Source organism: Amblyomma mixtum, chromosome 1 (assembly GCF_055824585.1).
Source record: "Amblyomma mixtum isolate Tamu chromosome 1, ASM5582458v1, whole genome shotgun sequence".
Taxonomy (NCBI): Eukaryota; Metazoa; Arthropoda; class Arachnida; order Ixodida; family Ixodidae; genus Amblyomma; species Amblyomma mixtum.
The window spans coordinates 316223185-316241346 of record NC_143012.1 but is presented as its reverse complement, the minus strand read 5'-3'; the positions used below and the strand labels follow the sequence as shown (position 1 = coordinate 316241346).

General features: G+C 47.5%; 1 protein-coding gene across 1 annotated transcript in view; it reads left to right on the top strand.

Moving 5' to 3' along the window:
• The window catches only part of LOC149372556 (FRAS1-related extracellular matrix protein 2-like), a 127622-nt gene extending 113035 nt beyond the window's left edge, over positions 1-14587 (top strand). Inside the window, exons 14-24 of the mRNA XM_089567054.1 lie at positions 313-508; positions 2423-2587; positions 3251-3539; positions 5299-5407; positions 6796-6988; positions 7523-7627; positions 7782-7909; positions 9179-9470; positions 9930-10117; positions 10868-11020; positions 12620-14587. Coding sequence (XP_089423180.1) covers positions 313-508; positions 2423-2587; positions 3251-3539; positions 5299-5407; positions 6796-6988; positions 7523-7627; positions 7782-7909; positions 9179-9470; positions 9930-10117; positions 10868-11020; positions 12620-13111 — 2310 coding nt within the window. The 3' untranslated portion in view covers positions 13112-14587. The remainder of the gene's footprint in view (positions 1-312; positions 509-2422; positions 2588-3250; positions 3540-5298; positions 5408-6795; positions 6989-7522; positions 7628-7781; positions 7910-9178; positions 9471-9929; positions 10118-10867; positions 11021-12619) is intronic.
• Positions 14588-18162: the final 3575 nt, after the last annotated feature.

Here is an 18162-nt window from a genome sequence, read left to right as displayed (position 1 = left end):
ACCTTAAGCGAATTGTTTGCCGCTTCAAATAGGCCATCCTTAAAAAGAGTTCTTAACAGGTCAAGCGAATCTTCGTATTAATATCTTCAAAATCAATGACTCCCTATTACACCACGAACTGTTTCTCTTGCTGTTGTTCGGCTTAGTTTCTTTAAGCGTAGTCTCTCATCAAAGCCATTACTTTGCCTTACTAGCCGATTCCCTTGACGCTTCCATCAAAAGCTGGCACAGTCGAGTGATTTTACGCTGAATATTGTGTTGAATAGTGTACAGCGCAGCGTACCAAAGTGTTCTCACATTTTATTTGGCCAGTCCTGCAACCCTAAACATCCGGATTACTTGCGCACCGGACCCATCTGCACCAAGGAGGGCATCAATGACAGCCTCACCGAGTTCCACTGGAAAGTGGCCTCACCGGACGACTCATCCGGCTTGCGGGACATCAAGTCGAAGGCCTTCTTTGCTCCCGTCAAGGCCATCACACTGGATAGTGTGTATTTTTCAGCGGGTAAGTTATGTAGATAATTTGCTCGTTACTAAGGAATTTTCTCGTTCCGAAGCAACATCGTGGGCTACGACGCATGTAGTAATAGGAGGGGGGGGGGGGGGGGGGCTCTACGAGTTAATTTCATCCATCGGGGGCTTTCATTAATGTGCACTGCAGTCTAAGTGCACGGGCGTATTTGTTTCTCGCTATCCATCAAATTGTGGCCGTGATTGAAGCCCTAAACTCGGGCTCTACAGCCGAACGCCGAAGACGCTGAGCCCTCCCAGTGAAAGCCAAGACATGAGGATTGCCAATAAGAGTGAAGTGGATAATTTCTTTTTATTCTACAAGGCAGCGTGTAACGAATAGAGCGTAAAGTTGCAGCATTGATTTCTCCTGCATACATAGGAGCGGCTGTACCGTAGTTGGTCGAAGGATGCTCTGGTAAAAGACCCGTGAAGACAGGAGACAGCGTGCTGTGATCGAATTCCCAGTGGCCGTGAAGAAAACTCCTAGAAAGAGCGAAGCTTATAAGCTAGGCTCTCGAGTATTAGTTCCTCAAAATATAAAGGAATAGAGCTTTCTGACCGTCCGACTCGAAATGACATTGAAAGGGTAATTCGGGTGAATGTGGGTATCGAAGAAGATGCCAGAAATTCACATGCATACTTCGAGGCTTTGCAAAATTATAACAGCATTGCTGGCGGTTTATACATTTTTTTTTAATTTCGCTCCAGCCCAACCACGCCCGCCATTACCTTCAAACCAGAAAGCCCGTCGCCGCATTCATTTGAATGAAGGCATCCCATTGAACGCGTACTCCCCATTTGGTGACGTCAGGTTCTCTCTTTACTGGGCTCGTGTGGAATGCGTTGTGAGGGACAAGGTCTAAAGGTGACGAAAGCAGCCTGATTTCGTACAGTGATATTATGGAAGTGAGCACAGGAAGTGGAGCGGTACACTAATTATGCATGCTGGTAAAAAACACTGCCCTTGTTTCACGAAAGCACTAATTCCAAAAAAAATTCTTATATGTTGTGTGGAAAAAATACCATGTGTGAACGAGGCATCTAATGCTTTCCAGGGATGATTTCTGAATGAATAATCTCGAGTATATAATATGTGCATTGTTTTCTTGGCAATTCCCGCGTGTGATCTGCAACAGTGGCAACAGGCAAAGTAGCAGTCTTAAAAGAATCAAACGCGTTAATTGCCCCATTTCCCCCTCGCGTAGACTGATACAGCCCCTTTCCTGCACTGCTCAATAGGCATCTACTAGCTTCACCTTTGTACGGGTGTTAATGCAAAGAAGACAGCTTTACAGTCGAAATGAATATTACATGCAACACTCGGTGGTTACGGCGCTCGGCTGCTGACCCGAAAGACGCGGGTTCGATCCCGGCCGCGGCGGCTGAATTTCTTGAAGGCGAAATTCTAGAGGCCCCTGTGCTGTGCGGTGTCAGTGCACGTTAAAGAACACCAGGTGGTTGAAATTTCCGGAGCCCTTCACTACGGCATCTCTCATAGCCTCAGTCGCTTTGGGACGTTAAACTCCAATAAACCAACCAAACCAACTTTTCATACTCCAACGAATTTAAACGAACACATAGCATGCAAAATTGCGGAATTTGATGCTCAGACATTATTCACAAAATTTGAACTGATGTGAAAGGAATTACGGCGGCATCCGAACAGTGTTCTCTCAGTAGTCTTATAATGGCCTCAGAAACGCAGCAGTGATGTCACATACAATAATGGATGTTTATGCTGTTTATGCTGAGTCGGTTTTATAAGCAGAGTGTTGCATCATCAAATCCTCAACTTCGTGGTAACGAACAGTCAAGCTTGTAACAAAGAACGGCCATCTTGGCGCCTCGTCTCGAATGTACTTTGTATCCAGGGCGCTATTCAATGGCGTGTACGCCGCGCGTGCAGGTAGCCGAGTGCAGTGTGCCACGCGAGCGGTGAACAGTGACGGCGACGTGGGACTCGAGGTACACAGCGCGCCGGTCACTGTGGCCACCGACGCCGGCCTGTGCAGGCCACCGGAGGATGACTACGTGGGAGCCGAGCCGTTCACTGCCAGACTGCGATACACGGGCAAGTAGAGAGAGCTGACGCGCTTCAACTACGGCACTCAGAATGCGGCTCATCCTGGTCTAGCTTTGCTTGACACTGTTTTTTTTCTCATAATCGTTGTACGCTATCTAAGGTTATTAGTTTGTTGCATGCGTTTCATGTTGTAGTTGCATGCGTCGTATTAGTACTATTTTCTTTGTAAGGCGTACAGTAATATGTCTATATTTTCTTGAAGGACAATGAAAATGGAAAATAAATTCAGCAAAGTATTGATGTAAATGAAAAAAACTGGCAGTTACACCTTCTTTAAACTGAATGACAAAAACTACCTACGAAAACTCGACGTGCGCCGCCTACGCAAAGCAGCTTATCCAATCTCAAAGGAACAAAAACAAGTACTGCAAGATATATAAATAAGAAATAAGCATTTCTGAACTATGTTGAAGAGAACTTTTCAGGAAATTAATATTATACATAAGAGCAAAAACAAGGAGTACATTTTACTTTTTAGTCTTACACTTGAGATCAAAATTCAGTCCTTACAGTCACAATTAAGGTTAAAAAAAAAAGATGTGCGTGATATGTTCAGTCTTCGTAATGAAGTGGTGAAGTTAACTTTGATGGGAGGTATCGACACGACGCCCGATCATCGGCACGCTTTCCTTTCTTCGTTGCACCGTCCAGGGACGGCCGACCTGCGTGCCCCAAACCGCATTCAAATCACCGTGCTGGTGCCCCACCGGGACGGTCTGCTGCCGGCCATCTCAACACGTCCCTTGTCTAACTTGGAGTTCGCGCTCAGCCCTAGCATCCTGCGTGTAGGGCTTCATCGCTGCTCAAACTTGGTGGACGCCCCGGAGGCGTTTACCCCGCTGGGATTCGTCACCAACGCCACCGTCGACCAAAGCCCTTCGGCCGCCTCGGCGGAGCCTTATCAGTACAGCGGCCCAATGCGCGGAGAGTCAACGCTCAGGTGAGTAAGGTGCGAGAGCACTTCACCTTACGGTGCGCTCTCTCTCCCCTCTTCAGTCTCTTATACCCGTCCCTCAAAGAGTGATTCAGGTGTCCACACCTAATTGGCGAGCCACCACGTCTTTCGCTTCTTCATAACTTCCTGCTCTGCACTTTGCACACTTGTGCGCGTGTGAAATGTGCAGCCTCAAGAAACGCAGGGTAATTAGCCACTCTAAGAAACAAAAAAGTAATGTAGCACAGTTCTCAAAGTTCTCCAGTTTTAAAGCGAAAGCTTTACTACTTGCACTTTCAAGCCTTTGCCGTGCGACGGCGGTGCACATGAAATGACCTTTCGCATGACCTCTGTGTGACGTCACGCCGAAGAGCTGGGTGACCATCTCGCGCCGTCTGCGAGTAGTGGCGGTGCCACCACCGGCGGCCTTCGATTAGATTGGATTAGATTACATTACATTGGATTGGATTGGATTACATTGGATTGGATTAGATGTGATTGTATCGGATTAGATTAGATTAGATTAGATTAGATTAGATTAGATTAGATTAGATTAGATTAGATTAGATTAGATTAGATTGGATTGGATTTGGTTGTATAACCGATGCATCACCACAAGTCTAACCCCAAGCACCACAACCAGCTACACTACCAGCTGAACCATGGCGCAGGTACGGATATTGCTTTCGCAATTACCGGGCTTAACCAAGCTAAGCCACAGCAAATTTTTTTAGTAATATCGCGGGAGCGTGTACCAGACGGTGGTTTAGCTGTTTCGTCACAGCGATCTTGGATGGAGGGCTGAAGCACCGTCTTGCCGGCGTTCCGGTAAAAAAAATTGTGGAGTGTTGTATGTGCTGCATGTCTTGCCAAATTATATGTTAAAATATAGTGTCACGGAGAGAGAGAGTGCTGTTAATTTAATAAGAGAGGACAACGGGGAAGAAATAAGGTGGACTCCGGTTTTGGCCTCTTGGGCGGCCCTGTGTATCTTGAAAATCAGTGTGAAATAAAATCATACTAGTGCTTGTACTTTATACCGTGAGTTCCGTTCAGTGCTGCATACCAGAAGGGCGTGAATATGCTCTTTTGGCTCGCGCAAAGTGGTAGTTCCAAATTTTAACCGCTTTTTGACGGAAACGCCTCCGCTTGACTTGTCACCCGTCAAAACTGGTGAACATTGTTATTGAAGTCAGCTGTGAAGGGCACCTTATTGAAAATAAATATTAATTTGACTGAGGAGTCACCCATGTAACTAGATGATACAACAGCAGGTAATGTTCCCTCCAATTAACTATCATTGATTGGGCTGACCATAGCTGTAGATTTGGCGGCGCTATAATGGAGTCATGGGGCACAATATATATGCCCGTCCGCTGGCGGGAATTAAGTGCAGAGGTCTACGACGGGAGCGGCTAATAACACAAACGAGCGGCAGGACTGATTATTGTAGCCGGCACCAAAGAAACGAGATCTTAGTGAAGAAAAAGGAAAATGACTAAAGGCATTGTAGCATATCTGTGCAAAGTTATAACTTTGAACTTGTGGCCACAGCCTCGCATAGCATAGGGCAACATTGAAACGAAGTTATTCACCATGACCACGTACCTCCCTTCCCTTGAGTGTATCACGTGACTACAGGCTTCGTGCGAAGATATATAATGGCAACAAACACGTTGGAGTAAGTACACTGTATATTAATTTTTCATCTATTGGCGCTTACACTTCTCTCAGACAAGTTTGTACAGCTGCCTTCTTTTTACAGGTTCTACAAGAGCCTGGATCTTGAGTCCTGCATGTGGAACTGGACAGCTTACTACACTCTTTCAGAACTGGTTTCTGATTGCGGTGGTTCTATTAATCATGACGGGCAGGCAAGTATATGCTTCCAACTGCTGAATTCTAAAAGTACAACGAGCTAGGAGGCTTAGGAGAAAATGTCATGACACTATGTTATTCCTTCATTTCTTTAATTTTGAGTACACATATATACTCGCGCTGCTAGCAGAGTCAAATAGTTTAGAAAATGTGATCAAGCTTCTGAAGAAAAAATTTTTTGTTTTACAAAAATAAACCATCTTCAGTGGGCAGCGGTCCTCGTAGAACCGCAGAAAAGCAAGGCACCCTCGCGAGAAACACAACCACAACGACACGCTGTACTACACACCCTGAAAAGAATTAAACTACAACAACCAGTACCCTACCCTGCTCGAGAATCTGGCGTACCGGTATATAAACATTGAGGAAGTACAGGGATATTCAAAATTCCGCAAGTGTCGGCCGCGATGGCACATATGGCGCTCGACTGCTGACCCGAGAGACGCGGGTTCGATCCCGGCCGCGGCGGTCGAATTTCGATGGGGACGAAATTCTAGAGGCCCCTGTTCTGTGCGATGTTGTCAGTGCACGTTAAAGGATTCCTGGTGGTCAAACTTTCGGAGCCTTTCACTATGGCGTCGCTCATAGCTTGAGTCGCTTTGAGACGTTAAACCCCATAAACCAAACCAAACCAAAATTCCGCAAGTGCACTTTCTCGCATAACAACATTGCTCAAGACAAGATGGCTGGCCATGCGTTTCCAGCTGAAACAAAGCAAGGAGGACTAGTTCTTTTGTTCGATTCTTCCAAAATACGTTTATTACATTCTGTCCACACCCTTAGTGCCTGTTCTGTAGCCCTCGCAGTTTTTTTTGTTTTTGTTTTTTACAGAAAAGTCAGCCATCGTGTCTTTGGCAACATAGTTATGCGGAAAAGCGCACTTGCAAAATGCTAAATATTCTCTAGTTGGCTGTTATGAGTTGTGCTTCGCCGCAATGCAAAAGTGAGATACAGCAAAGCAAGTACAAGAACGGTGAACGGCTGTTTGTTTTGCGATACTTGATAAGAAAGGCCGCCGACGTAATGGACACTTAATTTGCGCCATAAATAAAGTTGCTTACTACTAGTACTTAAGCTATGGTAGGGCAAATTATGTGCTTGTGTTAAGCAGGCTCCATTTGCATTATAAGGCATATGGAGCCTGCTTATGGCGGCTATTCTATTGTACTGGGGCAGCCACGTAGTGTTCTGAATTACTCTGCATAGATAACAATGCTTACAAAGATCTTTACAGATCTGTCTTATTGTGAAAAACTCACTTCCGCTTGCGTGAAGTGCACACGCTTTAAAACCCCAGAGATTTTGCTAGAAAGCGGCCTCGATTTTTATAACGAAGCGAGCGTAAACTTTTTATGCAACTCGATAACCGACGTCACCTGCGCAGGCATTGAACCTGGTGCAGTCGTACGTGTCGATGTCAGTCCCCCTGTACGTGTCCTACGTTCTCCACTCGACGGCCGCCGTGGGCGGTTGGCAGCACAGCGACATGGTGACCGAACTCAAGATCAGCTTCGTCTACAACACGGCCATCCTTTGGGACCACGGCATCTCCACATATCTCGACTCCCACCTCAATGGTCAGTGTGCACCACTCAGCTGACCTGAACGCTTCTTGTGGTCCTTTTTTTAAGGGGACACTGAAGGCAAATTTAACACTGTCATACTCCAATCGCAAAGAGAGTGTGCCTTCGCCTAAAATGCAGCTTGTACGAGGTTATTTTTTTCATTTGCATATTTTTATTTTAAAACCTCTGAGAAATACGTCTGTGTGGTCTGTTGAGCAGGATTATACAGCTAGGCGGGCATTATGTACCTCGTTTAGATCAGTAGTTAGACGAATGATTAACTTAACTAATCAAGTTTTTGAATTTTTGATTTTATGTGGCAAGATTGTATTGCGAAAATGATGACCACAGACATCGAAATTTAGTCTTGTTTTTAAAGTTTCTTAATCGGCAATGTAATTCGAAATATTGAATGGGATTTTCACAGAGCCGCAGTGATTTTTACTCACAGGAAGAATTGGACGCAGTTGACCTCGGAGCTCTCATTTCCAGCCAACATGCAGTACAGAATGGATGTGAAAGCACTTCTTGTTCCTCCCTTTCCAGGCAGTATATACCCGACCCAGATGAGAATCAACGACCACGGACAGCTAGTCGTGCGATTTCGAACGGTGGCCGGATTTCACGGGCAGTACATCCTAGAAAGCCGAGGTAACAACTCGTTCTACTCCTCAGATCGGGCGAAGAACTTAACTTGTCATGAAAGTTGAAAAAACGGCGCACTTTTTTTTTTATTTACGCCATACTTGGCGCAAAAGGTCAGCGCGTGCAGGAGTTTCTATACTTCGGCTTTATGTGATCGCAGAACTGAAGAAGATGTCGTACGTCACGTCCGAAGAGCAGCCCGACCTCACGTTCACACTCAAGCTCATCCGGAGAGACGCGACGTACAGCGAGGCTCAGCAGGAGTGGGAATTCATATCGGATGTCGCTGTGAGTAACAAATTCCCCTGCGCTTATATTCTCGTTTATTCTCTTTTCTGCATCAGTTCCAAAATCTTTCTATCAGAACAGTGCGGATCGGAGTGTTACATGTGCAGCCGCCCACAGGCTTAACACGAATGACGGAACACATGGTCTGGACTGATGTCAGCGCCACGAAACGATAGTAATCGGTTGCGAGATAATGCTCTCGGTATGTTTACTGTGGCTGACGATAGCTGGGGCGAATTGCGGCAGCTTAGCGCGCAATTTTTGGTTCCCGCGATAACAAAACTGCAAAGAGCTTTGCGGGCCGTTGAGGCAGAAGCGTAAAAGCAGTCAAAGTGAGCTGCGCACCAGCTGTCGTCAGCCACCGTAAACATACCGAGAGCATTATCCCACACCGATGACTATCGTTTTGGGGCGCTAACGGCAGTCCAGGCCACGCATTCCGTCATTCGTATCAAGTATGTGGTTGATTATACAGCCCGGATCAAAGATTACGTTAAAAAAAAAAAAGACTACGATGGCTCCGTAGCTATCCTTTCTTGAGTGAGCGGCGCTTGCAAGTACAGCTGTTGAAGGCATGAAATGCACATGTTTCGAAATGTATGCCGCTGATGCACTGAAAAATACTCAAGAAGGAAGCGAAACATCGTCAGGATCACAACGCGAAAAGCAAGGACGGAGAACGAAGGACGGACGAACACAACGCTGACTTCTTTATTTTAACATTAGAAGCCCCATGTAGCCAAACTGCTTCTTCGCACATAGAATTCACCGATTGGCTGGAGGCAGGTGACATTCCAGCCCGGAAGTGTCATCACTTCTTTGTAAATTACTTTTCTAACACCTGCGGTGACGTATGAACGCGGAGTGGGAGAATATACTTGCTTGCATCCATTATATACAGCTGACCTAAATGCGCGTCTGCTGTGACGTATGTACTGCAAGACGCGCTTTACTTCTTCAAATGCATGCATGAAGGGACGCGTGTGATACCATCCTTTTCTTTCAGCTCATCTCTCTTCACTTCTTGACGCTTTTCTTTCACCTTTCTTTGCCATATTTATCTCTTCATGAAATAATGAAATACGAATGCGAACCACTTTATTTTGTCATTTTCTTATACCTCCATCTCTTCTACTGTTGCTATGATCAGTATTCTTATTGCAACAGCTGAAGCAGGCGAAAGTCTTCGAAGGAAGCTCAAGTAGCCGTAGCTGTACAAGAGTTCTCATTCGAGCGTTGTTGACGCTGATGGCTGGCGTGGCGGCGCAGGTCAAGGACTACTCGGGCACCTACCGCATCCACCTGGTCCCGTGCACCGTGCGCGAGGGCACCCGCTTCTCGGAGCCGATGCGGTGCACACCCCAGGAGCCGGTGCCCTTCGAGCTGCCCATCCAGTTCCAGCAAGTGAGCGACCCAGTGCCCACGCGCTTCTCGCTGGACACGCAGTTCCACATCACCCGGCGCCGCGACCTGTGGCTGCGCCGGCCCGAACAGCAGCAGCAGCAGCAACAGGCCGATCAGCAGGCTGAAGAAGACGACGTCGACGTCTCCTTTGTGCCAGGTGGGCGGGCACTAGAGGCAACGGGCTGGTGCTTCGCGCATTGCTCCCTTTGCTTGAACTCCTCACGGGGGCTGATATCCGACTCCTCTGACGCAGTTAACGCTTGCGTGACTAGATTCAAAACTATGAAAACTCGTGGCTGGCAAGCACGGTTTCCTCAGGCTTTCGGAGTTATCTCTGTATGAGCTATAGAGCTTCTGAAGCATTCAAAAGTTGCTGAACAGCTCAAAAAAACTATGTAAGTCCTTAGTTTTTGTGCACAAGGAGCTAGGCTTTGTTGCCTAGTCAAGGATCACCCGTTCAGCATAACCTCTTGTGCATGCTACCAGCTGTGGTAGCCGACGTCTCGGCCCATTACGGCTACCGCACCGTCCCCGAAGACGGCGAAGCATGTGGAAGTTTTTTATGCAGTAATAACTAACGGCCTGCTATATGCTTGTCTTGTACTTTGACCCCCAGGTGACAAAATATACGGCAAGATAATGGTGAGCCCCCTGCAAAGCCTCGGACACTCGTTCGCGCTGTTCATCGAGAAGTGCTTCCTCTGCACGGGGGTCGACGGCTACATCCCGCGCTACGAACCCGACCAGGAAGACTACGGCTGCATTGCGGAGTCGGCCAACCTGCGCTACGTCATCAAGATCATTGTGAGCGCCGCTGAGTTGCCCGGCGTTCTGAGCGAAAGCGCCAAATGATAGCCGCTAGTTTGCAGAACAGGCTCCTGGTACCCTAGGCTTATGAGTCCGAAAGCCTTCGCGCCGGCTTTCCGAAATCTACCGGGACGTCAAAACAGATATGGCGAGAAACAGTGCCCCTGTTACCCGCCGCGATGGCTCTGTGGTTAAGGCGCACGTCTACCGAGCCGGAGTACCCAGGTTCGAATCCGACCGCGGCGGCCGTGTTTCGATGGAAGCAAAACGCAAAAGGCACCCGTGTGCTGTGCGATGTCAGTAGACGTTAAAGATCCTCTATTCCGGAGACATCTACTGCTGCACCTCCCTCCCTTCTTTCATTCCCGCCTTCCTCCCTTCCCTTACGGTTCACCTGCCGAGGTATGCGAGACAGATACTGCGGCATTTTCCTTTCCTCAAAAACCAATTTACCCTTTAGTCCCTCTGTTAAAATGAACCATACAGTGGTTTAGTCCCTCACATAGTCATCTATCTTCTTTTTCCCCTTCCTGTAGTTACTAGCGGGAATTTAAATAAGGATGCAATGTGAAACTACTCCGACCTCAACCGTACTTCAAGCGGTACATCATGTTGGATTCTTTGTCATGTTTCCTCTCAATGCTGTTTTCTTCTACGCAGAAAAGAAAGTATAGAAATGTTGGTGACCAGTGTATGCACCTCGCATCATCCTTGTTCTCTCTCTGCGCCTCTTCCCCACCCTCACAGGACAAAGAGGCTCCCAGCACTGTATCGTCTCAGCTGCACGGGGCCCTCTTCAATGCCAGCTTGGTGTCCGATACTGGCGACGCCGACGTGGCCGCCACGTGGAACGATCCGGGTACCGACGGCTTCTATTTCCTCGCCGACCCGCTCTTCAAGGTGGAGACCGCTTTTCCAACCTCTTTGGTGCTAATTATGCTGAAGCTATAGATCAAAACAGTACTCCTCAACAGACGCCTGAAGAGAACAGAATGGACATTTCGAAATTATGCTTCGGTTAAAAATCCATTATTTCGAACTTGACGGAAGCCGCGGATTACTTCGTTAAGGTTGACAAATTTGCTAAACATTCGCAGTCGACGTTTTATTGGCAGGAAAATAAGAATGTATTCAATAAATAAAAAGTTAATAAGGTTTTTAGAATTTCGTTGTAACTTTTGTTGCGAAAATATCTTTTGTTAGAAGTATGCATAACCTGTGCATATGCGCGGCCGTAAGTGAAGAAAATTTGCTGTCGCTTACAGTCCTCTTTTAGTCAATTCAGTTGGGGTAACGGGCTCAACCTTGGTGCTCAACCGCATCTACGCAGACAAAACTGCGATGTACGACCCTATAGCTATAACCATTTGACAAAAAAAATATAAAACGAGCAGCCTTCGTGAGTTTTGAGAAGCTGCAAAGAGTCGCCCATTTTTACGTCCCAGCGCTCCCACAAATTACACAAATCGGCGCCTTCACGCCCGGTTGCGCGCGGTGAGCACCGCTGTCACTCGCACGAGGTTGCATTCAAGCGACGGCGGCAGAACACCCGTCCGTAATACGTGGTAATACGTAAGAAATATTACGCTAGCTCTTCTTTGCCGGCAAACGGAACAAAAAGGATGTTTATCATTTTGTTCTTCTCGGTAGGTAGAGGCGTGCTAGGTAGTGGAGCAGTCCCACAAAACGCACGACTGTGGTGCCTAATCCAAAGGTACCATAATATCAACACGCGCCTGGCTGGCGTACGTGATTGATTTCCTCCTTTCATTGTGTAATTCCTACTTAAGCTAAAAACAGCATCCATGCCAAGGAAACTGACCTCTTCGGTTAAAAACGAATTTTGAAAATTGAATTCCGCGTACTTTCTTCGGTGTTTTTTTTTTTTTTGGCTCAAATCGAAAAGTTCGACGCCATATCTATGTGCAAGGGACGAATTTTTCTCATTTCTGTGCCTATAAAGGTAAACCATGCATAACTTCGGGTTGGTTAACTTACACCTAGGGAGGAGGATAATGGAAACGAAATAAGAGAGCGCAAAAAGCTGTTGTGCCAGAAGTTTATGGAGTGTCATGAGGCGGACATCAATGAATGACGTTCAGTGCCACTCTGTGTCGTAAAAGGCAAATCGCGACTACCAGCTGTGCTCCGTTGCATTGCAACGCATTGCGACGCATTGCGACGCATTATATGGATACGAATAGCACAACTTGTTCCGAAGTGCACCCTCAAATGCTTGGCTTTATAGTCAAAGGTCTTTGATTTTTTTTTTCTAAAGAAAAAAGAGAAACCTGAAGCAAAAGGCCGATACACCTGCCGAGGCCACAGCTGCACTGTACAGTGTTCAGTACAGTGGTACATCTTCATGTACCGCTGTACTCCAAATAGTACCAGGCTTCATGGTACATCTTTTTTTCTAGCTTTCGACATAAGAAAGCGCAGCACTAACAACTTAAGGTTTTTCAAGAATGTGACTCATTAAACGCAACCGCTCTGCAGGTCGCCTCGGGCACCCTATGGTTCATCCACTGCATATACACGCTCCGCGCCAAAGAAAATGGCGCGGTGCACACCGCCAGGAGATTCGGCAAGCGTCACGCTGCCTTCCCGGCCGGAGACGGCGGCCACCAGCACCACCTGCTCCGGCGCTCCGTGCTGGTCGAGGCCGAGAGCATCGGCAAGAACGGCCGGGGCACCAACATGCACCAGATCGTGCTCTCGGACGCGCTGCAAAGCACCTGGACCTACAGGTCGGACGGCGCGGGCGACTCTGCCAACGAGCTGCCCTGGCTTGTGGTCTCCAGCGTGCTCGTGGCAGCTTTGCTCGTGGGCGTCGCCATCACGGTCGTCGTGTGCCGCAAGCGACGCAGCTCGGCGAGCTTGGCGGCGGGAGACCGCGCGGTGACGGTGTGCTGTTCCGGTTCCGGGAAGAGCCGCGTCTGTGCTTCCGGTTACGTGCCCAATACCGAGTTTGCCGGGACGGAAGTGTAGCACTGGTCACGTGGGACTCCGGAAACGGAGCGGAGCTATTGATTCACCGTGAAAAGCTGACTTGGGATTGATTCCTATCGCGCTAAGCACTGGTCGCAGGACATTTTCACGATCCACGCTTGAACTGGCGTTTCAGCGCGTAGAGATGTGTGTGGTGCGTGTTAGCGGCACATCATTTGTGAAATCCGCTGAATGAAGACAGCCTAACAAGCTAAAGCTGAAGACAGCAGGCAAAATTTTCTGCACCAAGAGTTGTCTGCTGTAAAGTGTTACATTAACGCCTCGTGACGTCATTTCTAAGCCAACGATACTCAAACTATTTTGATATTCGAGCAGACGCTGTTATTCACCCTTTCTGGCAGTTGTTTGCATTTTTATTTTCTTTTTTGCCCGGAAAAGGATAAGAGATTAGTTATGATGGCTGTGATGCTTGTTGCTACTGCCATGAACCCAAGTGCCATTTCGCAACGGCTCGCTACTTCTTCGCAATGTGATTTCCTGAGCCGTCGAACGCAGATATAAAAATGCGCGCCCGAGGCATACTGTTTGCAGGTTGTCGGTGTCGTTTTGCTAGAAAACGACGGCTTGTTACGATTGTCAGCACTGCCATCGCTCTACGGTCATTAACCGTGTAGTATTAAGACTGCACTCTGCGAAAAGCAGCACAATTATGAAGGCATCAAGAATCAGTAGATTCAAGAATCCCGAGTTTCTTCAAAGTCTATAGAATGTCTTGCGAGGCAGGCACCTGCCCGTCTGTCTCTCTGCCGCCTTTCCGCACCTTTCACCCATCTCCTTCAGGAGTCCATCAAGAGATAGATAATTACCGCGCCTTCACTACTCCTGCAGCCATCTCCTCCTAAGTCTAGACTGCAAACTAAGCAATGCAAAACATGAATCAGCAGCACACTCACCAAAAAGAAATTCTCGGTCGTCTGACCTCACCCTTGACAGACAGTGCAAGCAACCTTGTCGCACGCGACTATGCTCGCGCTGTGAGCGAGCTGCCTCAGGACCTGCATTTCCTGTGAAGCAGCCGCAGTGAACGATCATGTGCCATACGCAAGAATTCTGAACGTGATGCCAGAGCCCGGTGACTGTTTCGCCCAAAGCTGCGTCTACTCTCACGTGTGCGTGTGTGTGCGCGAGTGGATGGAGTGTGCCAAAAAGACACGAGAGCGTTTGCGCGTGACCATATACCTCACGTCATCTCGTCACCACCGATCGGGACTTCGTTTTGTACAAAGCGCGAGTCAGCTTTGCAAAGCGCCGCGTCATCTGTTGTTGAGAGACTGCTTGTTCAACGTGTTTCATTTCCGGCATTGCACATGCCACCGGGCTGTGCGCTCATCCGTGCGTCGGCAACAAACGCGAACGCACTCCTCCGAGTTGTGTCACAGAACTGTTATTTGTGTTTGCTGCGCGTTGTCTGTTCATTTTTTGGAATGCGAAATACACGAAAGTATTATCGTGCAAGTCTACGGAGAAAATGTTAAATTCTCTTGTCGACTACGGGCCTTACGCTTCAGATTCATTGTTCTTTACTTTGAGCGTCATGGATGCAGTACACTTATGGGATTGCGCCATGTGACCACAGCCGCACGGTAATTTTAGGGCCCGAAGCTAGTGAGCTAGTGCAGCCCAGTGTTGTTCGTGCTTGCCTCGAACGTTGTTTTCATCCATGCATGTATCTTAACAAGACCCTCTCCCCCTATCCTTGTCGGCTCATTACTATAATGAGGGTCTCGGTTTTTGCGGTCCTCATCCCGTAGGTAGTCTAAAACGGCTTTCGCACAGCTGCCATCTTTTACGTTCGATCGCGTTCTACGTGGCACTTGTGGTATAAAAAGTTCCACGAATCCGCGTCCGCCGTTACGGTCGGAGAGGGTTCACCACTACAGAGAGTGTTCACTGCTATGGCGCTGATAAACACTTCCAAAGTGTTAATCTCGCAACACGAATACGCTGAAATTAAAAGGCGAGACAGCCATCGTCTTATTTCTGAGGGTAGAGCACCACCCTCGGCATGCGGAGGTCGTGGGCTCCTGTCCCTCTGGCGACATGTGGGTGAGTGTTCTTCTACTTTCTGTAAAACAGTCGTCTGTTTAAAGAATTACGGAACTATTTGGCCAGCCTAACCAGCACTACCGATAGAAAAGAATATTTTCCCACCTTTCCCCGGTTTCAACGATTCTTAGTTTTTTTTATTTTTAAATACAGGTATATTAAAGAGCTCAACCCCTTAGCATTGCCGCCACAATACCTTGCAATAAAACAAGCTGCGGATTGCCTTCCAATTATGGTCGTGGAGCTGGTAAAGCGCATATAACTTTCTCATGGAGATTATACACGGAATAATTGTCCCGTCAGTGTACGACGAATTCATGCCAAAGTTCATTCATGACAAAAGCCTATACGACTGAAAAGGTAATCGCATCATAATAAAGTTAATGGGTAATTGAATAGATTTTCGAACTACTCAAGCTTTAAGGGATGGAATGCGCGGTGACTTTCAGGTAAATCATGCGAAGACTTTTTGTACTAGCATTTGAAGTGGTGACGTAAGCGCCAAATAAAGCAGCAACGGCGTTTAGGCTTTTCCACAGCGCACAGCGCCAGACAGTGGGTGCAGTGATGACGTCATGTATAGAGGCACTACATTTCCAACGACGGAAACCAACGCCAGTGAAGGTAAGCTGCATGGCGCGTTGCTTGGCCACGCCGGACGACGCACGGCAGGGTGTGAGCAAAGGCAGTGGAAATCTAGTCTCAGCAACAATGACGCCTTTAGCGAGCTTCTCCGCACACCTCCGTCGTAGTGCGAAGAAGCCTAGAGACCATCGCGGTTTTAATCGGACATTTTAAATTCCAGCGTAAAAAATACTTGGTACGCTCTACCTAGAAGCTGCATTCCTTACAGTTGTTTAACCTCAGATTTTTAAAGCCGAAAAATACATTTCATCTTTAGAGTCCCTATTCTCTTGCAGTCCTCATCGGACCTGTGAGGCTATTTAGGCCCAAACGACTCGTCTGCATGGTCTGGCACTGCCTTATCCTGCTTCTTCCCCTCATACCATTTCTTAACAATACACCCCACCTGCGGGAGGCAGAAATGACTGGTCAAATCTGGTCAAATCTGGTCAGATGTCAGTCAAATTCTGGTCAAATCTGACTGACATGTTCGGCTGAAGGTTAAAGAACAAGACACAAACGAAAGGAACTATGTGAATCGGACGCACCTGTTAACCAGGGGCGAGGTAATGACCGTCGTCTATGGGGCCAATACTAGAGTCTGCAGATGCGGAGAGTTTTTCTTTTCTTCCACTCACTGAATGCTGATCTGACAAGTCAATAAAATGATGCGTTGCACCAAGCTCGGCGCTGCAAGGACAAACGCCAATTTGTTCAAGCAGACTACAGACAGTCCAATGCTTTTGCTGCTGAGCAGGCAATAAGTTTAAAAACACGTGTTTTCTCAGTCTTTGTTCTAGTTAGAACGTCATCACTACGTGAAGTTATGACTGTTGACCTCTGAATGCTTCGTATACGAGGTAATACACGCGTATGTTTAAGTCAGACTTATTCACGGACTGGTCTGTTCATGATCTTTGAAATAAGTGTGCGGTTGACATACGAGGACAGAGGTAGGAGAGAAACGACTGTACAAGGGCGCAGCCTTCTCAGAAAATTCGTAGTTAAAGAAAAAAAAAAACTTTCCTTTGTAGCCGTATGGCTGCGCTCGGGTGGATGCCAATGAGTAATTACTCCCTTATTACAAATTACTCCACCTTGGGGGATTCCCCTAAACATTTGACCAAGGGCGCAGCCTCCAACTTTATTGATAAGATTAAAGTTGAAAGTTGCGCACTAGTCTCATCGCTCTATTGTTAGACTGTCTACTTCATACTAAGAATCGGGATCTAGCTGCCAGATATCAGGACATGGTGACCCCGAATCTGCAATAACCAAAAGAAAATTCTACAATCTCTGATTTAAAAAGTCTACATGTTTAGACATTGCATATGGCCCAATTCAATTATTAACGTACCGTACGAACGCATCCCTACTCGCAGCGCAGTTACACTGAAAGTTGCGGGATTACATTTGCTTCCGTTAACCTTGATACCCTTTATGCAGCGTCCTTTAACTCAATCAAACGTGCGTGCTTTCTTAATAGTAAAGCCGGCAGAGATAAAACTATATTAGCATGTCCATAAAAACTGCGCTTAGAAAACCAGCTAAAAGGGAACGACACAACTTACCTTGAGTCCAACATCCGCACCATTTTTCTAAACAACTCGAGCAAACTAGGGCATAAAATGTTGTTCTGCAGCGTCGGCGTTAATTGCATATTTGCTCTAGATTTCTCTAAAAAAAAAAAACGATGCCATGAACGCTAGCATAGCTTCCACGCCGAACGAACAGGCAGCAAGCAGCAAGCTTCGTGATGAACGCGCCTTGAATGTGCGCTACGTTGTTCGCTGCTCACCGCGTGATTCCTGCGTCCCCGCACGGCCCCACTGCGCCCGAACGAGACGAGCGGGAGGCGCGAGGCGCTGCCGTCGCGCGCTATCTGTTGGGACAGGAGGAGGCTTTTGTGGGCGCCGCCTGATGGCGCTACGTGCGCGCCAAGCGGAGAGGAAATGTAGCGGAAACGTACTTTGCTGCTCACTTAACTGCGACTTTTGTAATTGCTAATATAATTCCTAATATACACCACAGTACATGCCTCTAAAGCACCCTTCTAAGACAACGCCAGTTTCCCTAGACGCGCCTTTGTTCATCCAAACCATCGAGCTGGCGTGGCGGAATGGTTAGCGTGCTCGTCTCGCACTTCAATCCCCCAACTCGGCAAATTTTCCTACTCGGTTTTATTTATTAATGCTTCTGGGATTTTTCGCTCACGGCCAACGCCGCCGACGCCGACACCGGCTTTTCTGCGGCACGGGCCCTTAACACTGTCGCGTTAAAACTATAGCCCCTTCTAATGGCAGGTATAACACGCACGGAAGTATACGAAATAAGCAGGAACGCCGAAGCATACGTACGTT